The 11,557-nt window shown below is 39.4% G+C and overlaps 1 protein-coding gene and 1 long non-coding RNA gene across 5 annotated transcripts in view; one reads left to right on the top strand and one right to left on the bottom strand.

Moving 5' to 3' along the window:
- Positions 1-426: 426 nt before the first annotated feature.
- Positions 427-10,314, top strand: LOC149999361 (uncharacterized). Of its 4 annotated transcripts, XR_016513363.1 has the most exons (5): positions 427-591; positions 4,123-4,595; positions 7,132-7,682; positions 9,081-9,166; positions 10,055-10,314. It is a non-coding gene; the product is annotated as an uncharacterized LOC149999361 (long non-coding RNA). The 4 variants fall into 4 exon arrangements; XR_016513364.1 differs by lacking the exon at positions 7,132-7,682; XR_016513365.1 differs by lacking the exons at positions 427-591; positions 4,123-4,595; positions 7,132-7,682 and adding an exon at positions 8,031-8,083.
- Positions 3,376-11,557, bottom strand: part of MARCHF1 (membrane associated ring-CH-type finger 1) — a 66,170-nt gene continuing 57,988 nt past the window's right edge. The window contains exons 3-4 of the mRNA XM_090288715.1: positions 11,143-11,290; positions 3,376-4,473 (exon numbers count right to left, since the gene is read on the bottom strand). Of these exons, the coding sequence (XP_090144841.1) occupies positions 4,175-4,473; positions 11,143-11,290 (447 nt within the window). The 3' untranslated portion in view covers positions 3,376-4,174. The remainder of the gene's footprint in view (positions 4,474-11,142; positions 11,291-11,557) is intronic.

Here is an 11,557-nt window from a genome sequence, read left to right as displayed (position 1 = left end):
CATTGTTAAAGTTTTTGTAAACAGGGCTTGAAAGTATATATAGATTATTTCCATTGGTTTTCTCTTGATAATGCAGCTGTTTATTCCTTTCTACAATGTCAGGGGTTAGTCAGTACGTGTTGGTCTTAAAATAATTATAAGTAGGTTTCTACACTGCTTAAAAACCCAGACCACTGTAACACCTGAAGAACTCAAATCAGCAGAAATCTTGGTAAGTTCATCGAAAACTACAGAAACCACAACCAAGGTATGAGTCACTTGTTTAATATACAAACTCTTTCACAGATAATTATTTTCTTTTCCTTAATTTGCCTTAGTACACATTATTCACAAAACAGTAAATCGTTAATGCAAGAGAATCAGATAAAACCAAAAAAGTACAAATGCTCAATCTCAAAAATTACACACAGTTAAAATAATTTTCTTTTGTTTTAATGCAGTATCCAATTTCAGGATGGGCTTTCTTCAGATGGGAGGAAACACTGCAGCCCAAAATAACAGGACATCCTTTCCACTGTGTTGATATGTAAAATAGCACCTTTGGGCTGACTTAAGGAAAGGAAAAAGGTTTTCATCTTTCTTAATTAAAGTGTAAGCCTTACACAATTATTATATAACAACTACAATAATGATAATCGTCAGTTTTAAGAGCTCCACTTCGTTCCAAAATATTCATTGGCAAGGCCAGGAAACGTAAACTGTGTCAGGCAGATGGAATAATCTTCCCCATCTCAACCCCACGACAGTTATAATAATGATGTCATTGCTCTATGAGCCAATTTTCCAATCCAAGAGTAGCTGTTTGAGGGGTACCCAAGGACCTTTTGCAACACAAGATAAATTATAAAGCATGAGGCCCATCTCTGGGACCATGATCCCATGTAACAGCAGTGCAGAGTGAGATTTAATCCCGGGGCATTTTGACAGACGCTCAGTATGTACCAATCTTTCAGCTTCTCCATCGCTGTATTTCAGGCTGACGGGATCTTTGTTTTGATATTTTTTTCATTTTGGTTTTGTTCGTGTTTGTACTGAAGCTTCATGGCCTTTTGGGCTTTACTTATAAAAAAAGATGCTTGAATTTCAGTTTTCTGCAATTTAAACTTTGACCCTGTACAATAAAAGTGACAGTTCTTTAAAAAATTAAGAGCATAAATGTTTATAATATATGGTATTAATAATACCACAGATTCATGATTATAAAAAGCCTAAGTTTTTAACAGAACTGTAAGCCCATTCTTCAATTACAGTCTGTGTTTCAATTCCATTTTATTTCTATGTGAGCAGGGAAACACGCTTCAGAAAATCATCATTCTTGAGAATAGATTTTCTTTTTGAAGGGTATATCTAGCCCACAAAAGCCAAATATTTCCACTGAAAAGGCAAATGTACCATTGTCACACAGAATATAAGAAGAAAATAATCACTATTAGGTTTTAAGTGCATATAGTTACTTAGATTGAACCATAAACAGCCACTGCAGAAAAAAACTTTTTAAAAGATTTACATTCAGGAGTTCACGGTTTAAAAAGGTCAGAAGACTAGCAGAATAAAATGTAGACTTTTAACCTGCTAAGGAGCTGTATTAGTCTCTCATTAAAAAAAAAGTCAAAACCTGTACAAGTTAATTTTGAGAATATAGGTATGGTTTTAAAACCCTCTGTCATCTTTTATCATTCATACAGTAATGCTTATCTTTACTTTTCATTTTAGAAATGTTTTCTTAGTGTTAATACACATGGCCTTATTTAAGCCAATGCTCTTCCCACCGAAATGAGCCGTGCACTCACCTATTTTGCTTAGGCTTGCACAGTATTTAAACAGTATTTTTGGTGGTAATAATCATTTTCCTTCTAGAGCAAACAAAAGAGAAATTGTTTCTTTGTTTGCTGGTGACTAGATCTCCCCCACCCCCATAATATTTGCAAACAGCGTATTGCCATTGCTAAACCATAGGAAAATGGATTAGTAAAAAGCTTAGAAAAATCAACAGTTAAATTGAATCAAGATTAATCCCTTGGATGATGGGCCATGGAGTTCAATTTAAGTTTCATAAGTTTTATTACACTGCTTATGTCCTTATTGGTAGAGAACTTTTGGTCCAGTTTAGTTACCTCTACTTGGTTATCCCTGTTCCTCTATTCCACATCCCTACCATAAGTTTTAAGAAAGATGAGTTTTAAACCTTTTGTTTCCTGACTGAAAACAGTTTTCTTGTGTATATACATGAATACACACACATGCCACACACACACACACACACACACACACACACACACACAGAGTGGACGTTGTTTCCCTTTTCTTTATTTCTAGGAATCAGGACTATTTGGACTCAGTGTCAGTACTATGATTATTCATGTCATCTTTCTCATTAAAAGGCTATTTGTCTTCCCTCTTTCCGATGACAATCTGTGAAGAACAAGCACACGGATAGTTACAAAGTGCGTCAACGTGGTACCCAGACTTGTGCAATGCCGTCCCCATGCTTTGGTTCTCATGGCCAACAAGGTCGCCTTTTCACAATAATAAATATGACAGCTAATAAAAATAAATCACCTTTTTAAAATGTAAAACATCTTTCTTTGACAGGCCACTATATCTATAATCATTAATCTAGCTCACTGCAATATCATTCACGCTTCAGTTTTACATGAATATGCAAGGAACACAATAATCAACTGAACTGTCAAACCTAAACAACTCAATTTATTACTGCTCACAGAATCTGGTGAATGTTTTTGCTTCCCAGCTGAGCAAGGGAAATACTGTCAACTTTTACAAATAAGAGTTTAAATGCTTAACTACTCGCCTGACAAGCTGACACCTTATATGGATTTTTTTAAAAAAAGCCTTACACGTTTGACTTAATAACAAAATATGTAACTTTCATTTTCCCTATCGGAAGTGTTTCATCGAAGCAACCAAGTTACTGTCAGAACATTGCCACAGGCAGATTGCTTTATCTTTCTAATACTTTTTTTTTTTTTCACCCTTTAGTGATTTCATCTAACTCTTCGACCAGGCTATTTCATTTGATTAATTTAGTGCTTTGTAAAATTATAACATTTGTGAGGCTTTGAGTAAAAGAATGAATTCAGCTGCTAAATTTTGAAATAGTTAACTGTTTAATGAATCAGAGGCTCTGTCTCCAATTTAGGGCTGTGCTAGCCAATAGGGTTAGTTCACACTGAAATACTCTGTAAGGATAAAATACATATTGGGTTTTGAAGACATTGTTCATAAAAAAAGATGTAAACTATCTCAACAATTTTTAATATTGACGATGTGTTGAAATAGCTTGAATATATAGTGTTAAATAAAATAATTATTAAACTTAATTTCACCTTTTTAAAAATTTTTTCTAAAGGAGCTACTAGGAAATTTAAAATTTACATATTTGGACTGCATTTGTAGCTTATGTTCTATTTCTGTGAGACAACACTGTTTCAGGCGGTCCCGATAAAATATGGAACCTGATAGTTGATTTCAACTTCTGTGGGTATTTAACAGAGCCAATTAAACCCCTAAAAATCTCTGAAAATCTTTTGTTCATGATTTAAGTATAATTCCAAATATTAGTATCTTCCAGTGTGTACTGCGTCTTATTTAAACTCATGCATCTCTCAAAACAACTGGACTGCACTATAGCCATCAAAATCTGTTATGTGTCCAAGTGTGACTATCAAATGATGCATCCTCCAGGTGTGCTTCTGATGGGCCTTACGGATAATGTGGACAATTTCAGGCTTAAAACCAACCATGTTTGCTATTTGCAGGTGACATAGTTAACATTACGAGGCCTTAGAAGAAATACACATGGCAAGTCTGTACTCTGAAACTTTCCCCTGCTGCTGCGAAGACTCCTGTGTCCCTGTTGTCTGATGTTGAACGTTGCCTAAAAGTATTCCTTGCTCTGGTGGCTTTTTAATTGTTTTAGAAATTACTCTTGAGCCAACTTTTCCCATTTATGTATCTCACTCTTAGACTCCGCTTCATGGGATCCTGGTCATGTGGTGTCTTTTCCTCCTTTTTGAGCAAAGCAAGGAAAACTGAGTCAGTAGGAGAACAGGGTGAAGACAAAGAGAGTGAGTAACTCAGGATCGTTTCTGTCATTTGTAGTGGCTGAGGGCTGGAAAGGTCTTCTTCCGCGAAGGAGTGCCCGCCGATTCCATCACACTGGGATCACGTCGGGAGGGCTGCCTTCTGCGGAGGGCAGTGAGTTTGTACCCGTCTGTAGCGCAGGCACGACAGCGGCATCCTTGAGGTCCATGTTGACGTTACACGAGAAGCCCTTCTCCTGTTTCTTGGCAGTGTCTGGGCAATTCTGCACAAAGATCACCCGGTTGTAGGCCTTCAGCCTGCGCCACAGCTGCATGTAGGCTTTACACTGTACGTACATGAAGACGAGACCCCCTGTGAAGCCGATGGCCACCACTACCAGTTTCGTCCAAAATGGCCATTCAAGGACACCTTTGAAATTTAAACAAAAAGAGAGAGAGAGAATGTTATCACCATGTTGGTATCTATGGATTTGGTAATTTTTTTCTCTAGGACTCCTTCAAAAGAGCATGCCTGCCTGCTAAATTTTGTAGGTAAGAATGTAAAGCTATATAAATGTTAGATTTTGTGAATAAGAATTACAACCTGAATTGCTTAATTGCTTTCAGCTATTCGAAAGGCGTTGCTAACATTGTATATGAAGAAATCCCTTACCTACCACTACAGTATCAAGTACCTGCTATGATTATCAGATACGACATGGATTATTTTTATACTTACTTTGACATTCCTTGTAGTTAAATCTTTGAGGTAGGATAGTGAACATATTGAGTGAAAGAATCAGAATTTAAAATCCTTTTAAAAAGGTAAAGTAATTAGTAAATGTGTGAGATTGTACATATAGTCTGCCTCCCCATCCTCATTCCCTTTAAAAAAATAAAGAAGATAGAAGCTACCCCATCTCACCAGAGAAAGCCAGTTCATGAGGACAGACATGCCTAAGATTTGGGGTCACAGTCATTTTAGTCAAAATTTAGTCAAATTTTCTATTTTGTTATTGAAACCACCACTTTTTCCCCAATACAGCCAAAATAATATCATCTAAGCATATTATCAATTAAAAATTATTAATATGTGTATTATACAGCAAAAGATAACTAATACATTCTTTAAAAATGGAGCTAATACTAGTATTTACCTCATAGGGTTTTTAGTGTGGATTAAATGAATTAATACTTCTTGACACATAGTGCTATAAGAATGTAAATTGTTACTGTTGCTATCTGAGTGATTTAAATGCTTCACATCTTTGCCTTACTGGGTTGTAGATTAAGAGCAAAGCTTTCACCTGTGCCTATACCAAGACCTTTTTAACTTCATTGGGCTTCAGCCTCAGGATGTCCTACCTGGATGGTAGGCAATGAAGACCAGGAATCCCAGTGAGGACAGAGTCCAGTTAGCAGCCAGCCCAGCCACTAGCATTTTGTCAGCATGACACCTCCTCACCCTGTGCCCCTTTGTGGGACATGCTCAGACATCTCACCGGAAGTTAACTACAATAAAAGTTTCCTGAAGTGCTTCAGTGGCAATACTGTGTATACACTGCAGTGTCTGTTTGAATACTTAGGCCAAACTTTCAGACCACAGTGACAATGGCTTATCAGCTGGGATGTACCCACTGGCCCCTTTCATACCGTCTACTTTCCAGCAATACTGTTTCTCCGAAAATATGTTTTACTGGTAATAGACTAGGCTCCCTATCCCGCTCCACTGGAGGTGCACGTGCTCAGTCACCTGTAACGTCTTGCTTCTCTGTTTACTCTTTAAGTTCAATTGGGTAAGCCACAAACTCCCACGTGGGTGTTCATAACACAGCTGCAGATGAGGCAAATTGCTGATTTCCTCATCTTTAAAACAGTGATCTCTAAGGTCTCTTCCAGCTTTTAAATTCACATTCTCTGCGTGTTCTGCATATCTTATGTAGAAGGCTGTGTGACTGGGCAGGAAGAGTGTATGTTTAGAATAAGTAATCATTAAATTGGGATCTTTTTGGCTGGGTGCTTAGGGTATGCAGAATTACAAAATGTGTTTATATAATGGTGTGTCTGAGTGGTAGAACTGGGGGGGGGGGGGGGGGGTTTCCTTTGCTTTTGTCCTGGCTGCTTCTCTCCAGTTGGTATGTTATTTTTTTTAAAAAGAGAAGGAAACAGTTCCACATATTTATAACTCATTTTAATGGTAATATTCACTGTGAGTAAATAGGTATGCTATATGTGCAGTATTGTATAAACACAATGTTTCAATTTATCTGATGCAAGGTCAAGTTCATGGTGTCTTTGAAAGACGAATCATTAAAAAGAAATTTTGGAGAGTATTCAGTCCAACTTAATTTTACAAATGAGGGCACTGAGCTTCAGAGTGATAGATTGTTTTGTTCACGATAACTAGCCAGTGATCAAGGCAGAACTAGAGCTCTGGCCTCTGACAACCAGCCCGTATCAGTGGTGATCATACAATATTTGGATTGTTAACAATAACAGCACACGTAATTAATTTGAAAAGGAACAGTTTAAACAATAATGCTGCAAAGGAAAATTTTGTATGGATTGCTGGGAAGTGATTTTTAACACATACTCTAAACAGATGGTTAGAGCCATAGTCCTTATCTGCTGGACTCAGCCACAGGCAGCAAAAATTTTGCAGCCTCTACTAATACCAAGCGGTCTCTGAATAAACAATCACGGCCCCTGCCCTGGAGATAGGTAGAGGCTTACAAGAGAATGAGTCATGGGGGGGAAATCAATTGGTCATGCTAGTCCCTTATGGTGTATATATTTAAATAATTCTGGGGCAACATTAAAATCTGTACCTACAGTCTTTTTAATAGTATAAAACTGATATTTTTTGTTGTTGTTGGTCTGTGTTTTTGTGTTTTGTTTTCAACACATAAATAGTATACTGGAGCATTCTTCTAGAATATGTAAAGATAGGGCACAAAAAGCAATTGTTCTCCCAAATTAGAGTTGGCAACATGGGTAATCCAGGATGTTAAAGTTTCAAGTGCCATGTTTGTTTGTTTGTTTGTTTGTTTTTTCTTTTTTTCTTTTCCCCTTTTTTTACCCTTCACAGGTGACGGAGAAAAGGAGAGTAAGATGAGACAGCTATCTGGGGCATCATGCATATTTAATCTGAAAGAACACCATTTGAAAACACATTTTCCCCCCCCCTTCAGGATTGTTATAACAATTCAAAAGATTTGCTATTTCATATTCAACTTCAGTTCTGGTTGAAGAAGGACAACTTGTTCCTATTCAAATATTTTTGAAGGTTTTCAGGATGGATTGAAAATATGTTGCCTTTGAAAGGATGCAGTGTTTTTCTTCCCCCCGAAATCTTTGCAAGTAGATTCAGGGTCAGCACTTGCACAGAGCCAAGGAAGATTAAAATAATAACTCACACAGATGGCCACCTACCCGTGCTTTGGGAAGTCAGGTTTTAAATACAATTTAAACCTAAGTACCCGTGATGCCATTGACGAAAACCACTGGGGTTTCTATCTGAGAGTGGCTGAGTTAGGAGTGGTACCCCTGCAAGGGACTCTGCAGGAACAACCACAGGCACTGCTTTTTCATAAGCATCTTGCTTCTTAATTCAAAAGCTCTGAACACCAAAGATGAAAGGTATCTAATTTTCACTTGCTTTGAAGAAACTCAAAATAATTTTTTGAAGTACGTGGCAGAAAGCTGACTCTTGACCATATATACATATACACTTATGGAAGCTGACCTTTGATTATCATTCAAGCTTCTGTATTGGGAAATCTAAGAGGCCCAACTTTCTGAAATTCTGCATCCACCCCACCCAGAACTGAGAAAGGAAAAAAAAAAATTTTTTTTTTTGAAGAAAATATGTACAAGAAAGATTAACAGTGGAAAAGCTTGGGTATGAGGCAGTCACACTTCAACACTGCCTCTACGGCATTCACTAGGCCACCAGAACACAGACACAGCGCTCAGCGCCAGATATAAGCTGGAGAGCAAGACAGAGGTCGGCACACCTGCTCTGAGCTCAGAGGCTGTGGGTGAGGGGGACAGAGTTCAATGAGCCATTACAATAATGTGTCCTGATTGGGCAGAGCTTCTCAGCCCAAGAGTATCACTCAGGGATAACAAAATCTAAATCTCTGGGGATAAAACTGAGGCTCTGTAGTGGCATAGAAACTTCCCAGGTAATTCAAATTAGACAATCAAGGTGGAGTAAGGGGTGGAAGAGGAGAGGGTACATGCACGTTGCTATGGGAACACAATCACCTGGCTTCTTAAGCACAAATTGCTGGGCTCCACCCTCAGAATTTCTGATTCATGGTTCCGGGGTGGGGAGAGGCAAATATCTGCATTTCTTTAACAGGTGCCCAGGAGACGGTGATGCTCTTGGATCAGGGCACACATTTTGAGAACCACTGTGCTAATAATAACAATGACTCTAGTTTGGGGATCTGAACTAAGTTTCCCAGGGGAAATGAAGTTTACAGTGAACTGCAAAGGCTGCGTGGGGTTAGGGCGAGGTGAGCAGTGTACTTGAGTGACTGGTGGTGGACAGGAGAAACTGGGAGGAGGTATTTCATGTAAAGAGCAAAGCCGAGCAAGGGTCCGGAAGTAGATTTGGGGAGCTGGCGGATGTTCAGCGTAATTGCCTACAGCTAGGTCACAGCGGGGCCCAGAGTCTCATTAAACAGATCGGGGTATATGAGTATTTTAATGGCTAACTAGGGCTAGGATGTGATTGGATCTGTATTTCGTAAATTTTCTGGGAGCACATTATTGAGTATGGGTTGAAAGTGGGAAAACTAGAGAAAGTCTAGTTAAGAAGCTATTGCAGTTTTCAAGCAAAAGATGACAGTTTGCACATGAATAGTGGCTGTGGGGAAGGAGAGAAAGGGACAGGTTCCAGAGGTACATGAGGCAGAATACGTAGGATTTGGTGCCTGACTTTAGGTGGAAGCGAGGAAGAGGGAAGAGATGGGGAATGAAAACAGGATTGGATTTGGTTGCTGGGTGTTAATGATGCCTTCCCCACAGGTGTTAGAGTGGGAAATGGTAGCAGATGATGCGTCCGGACACATGGAGTTTGGTGCCTGGAAGACCTTCAAACAGACGTTCAGGAAGTAGGTAGATGCATGACTGGAGTTCAGTATGAGCTAGGAATCAATTTGGAGGATTATCAGCATAAAAATGACAACTGGCAGCATTAGGATCTCCATGGGGACCAGAGAATGAGCAGGCAGAGTGAGATAAATGGGAGGAAACAGGGAGCCATGGGTTTCTTGGGTTCTGGATTGAGACTCTTGAGTTCATTATAGGATAACTAATCACTAGCCACTCACATGTCTCAGAAGTGGCGTTGGGTAAATGAATGAAAGGGGTGGTTCTTGTCTATGTTTGAATGATGTGAGATTGCTTCTTGTTATTTTCTAGAAGTCCCTTACTTTTCCCCTCTCGTGTGGCTGAAGGAGGACAGAAAGAGCCCCGCAGACTAGGGCAGCTGCACCAGCTCAGGGTGACCACTGGGAGAAGGCAAGGCTACCCTGGGGCCAGTTTATGGTTCTCAGACGCTGAACTCCAAGTTAGACATCTGCAAATATGAAGTCCCTGACTATTATGCTGTCCTCAATTGCTAGGAAAATATTTAGTCGTGAGGCCATACAGTTTCGTATAGGAAGGGGGTGGGGGGAATGCCTCCCCTTTTCCATACATGCACAATGCAGTGTTTCCGGCACATATTCTGTGACTTGGCCTAGGCCAGTACCTGTAAATACAGGGGACATGGATTTAAAAAAAAAACAAAACAAAAAACAACTAACCTCTAGGAAATTTTTAATACAGATCTAACAGACATTTTTAAATCCAGTATCTCAGGAACAATGCATGATGTAGTTGCAAACAATGTATTTTGATATAAATTGTATAAAAAAATGAGTTAAGACTGAGCCAAAAAACAAGCAAAGCCTCATACTACCTGCATTTCTAGCCACAGTGCTTTCATTCTTTTTCAGAAGAGAACAGCAGGATGTGTAACTCCGTCGCCACCCCTTCCCGGACCTCCCTGCACACCAAAAGCACCTAAACCGGATCCCAGTGCTGCTGGGAAGCCCTCAGAGCCCCTTGCACGGGCCCCGCCCCTTCTGCTTCTCGAGCGCCCAGGAGAGCGCGGGAGCGCGCGCACTGCTGCCACCACGAGGGCAAGTGTGAGAATGCAGTAACCTGCTTTTGTAAAACCCAAGAAACAGAAGTAACAAAGCTTTCCCTTTTAAAATTTTGTTTCTTTTTCCTTCTTTTCTTCACTCTCATATTTTCCTGTTTTTGAGGAAGGTGCATAAACGTCTGCATAACACTGTTAACATACAGGGTTATTACCTGAACAGTTTCTTCTTTCACGTTCACCAGGGGTTTAATATGTTCCTCTCCCCGACCCGCGCCCACTGCGAGGAGAGCGGGGTTAGGGGACTATTTCTCACTATTATACTGGCTGTGATTGACGGTATATGCTAAAGTTGTAGAGCCTGGCGAGAAAGAGAGCTGGGTACCTTAAGAAGTGAAGATAATCTATTTTAAACGAGCTACCCATTTTGATCTTCTTTGCAGACTTCACAATCAAACCTAGTATGTTTAAAATTTCAAACCATAGTATTAATCCTGTCTATCACATTATATGGTATTAATTAACAAGCTATAACATTTTCTACTAAAATGTCATCTTATTCATGTTTTAAAAGAAGCAATAACTAGGGAGAATTAAATAAAAACCTCCCATTTTTACAACTGTTTGCCTCTGCACCGCAGCAAGAACCTGATCCTTGTTCTGCTCCGGAGAAGTGGGAGTGGTGGATAATACGTGTGTGTGTCTCCCTGCTAAGGTTCACATGGACTTGATTAATCTCACATCTCAGCTTGGGACCATATACCGAATACTTTATAGTCAGAGTATGAATCAGTAGCATAACAGGAAAAGACCCAATTTCCAGTACCGGCTTTTGCTAGTGTTTCAGTCATGAAGATCTAAATCGGGGGGATGGTTTTCTTACTCAGCTCTGGGAATCATCATCAAATCTGAGAGAGGAAAATAGAAGTGTCATGCTCTTACCGTTATCATTGCCTTGCTTGATTTCCTCTGCTGTCCGATCTATCAACACATACAAAGACCAAACCACACAGGTGATGGCGATGACGTGGAATGTGACAGAGCAGAATATTTTCCTCCTTTCACTCGTGGTCATCTGTAGTTTCTCCCACTGCAATCATAAACAAATCACACAAGATTGAATTTCCAACTAGGAATTTCTGCCCCTCCCCCATTTAAATCCCACACATACGTCAGGCATAGAGGGAAAATATGAACTATTTGCCATGCCAGAGGACACTGTAATATTGAAATAACTCTTCATGTTTAGAAGGATTTGAAATCATACCTGTGGCATTAAAGACAACTTGAATAAATATTAAAATGAAAACAATCTTTTCCTATTCGCCAAATGAATTAAATCAAGTCATTGCTGTTT

This window comes from Furipterus horrens, unplaced genomic scaffold (assembly GCF_987537825.1).
Source record: "Furipterus horrens unplaced genomic scaffold, mFurHor1.1.pri manual_scaffold_10, whole genome shotgun sequence".
NCBI classification, from domain to species: domain Eukaryota; kingdom Metazoa; phylum Chordata; class Mammalia; order Chiroptera; family Furipteridae; genus Furipterus; species Furipterus horrens.
Note: the sequence above shows the minus strand (reverse complement) of the source record. Positions and strands in the feature narration are given on the sequence as shown.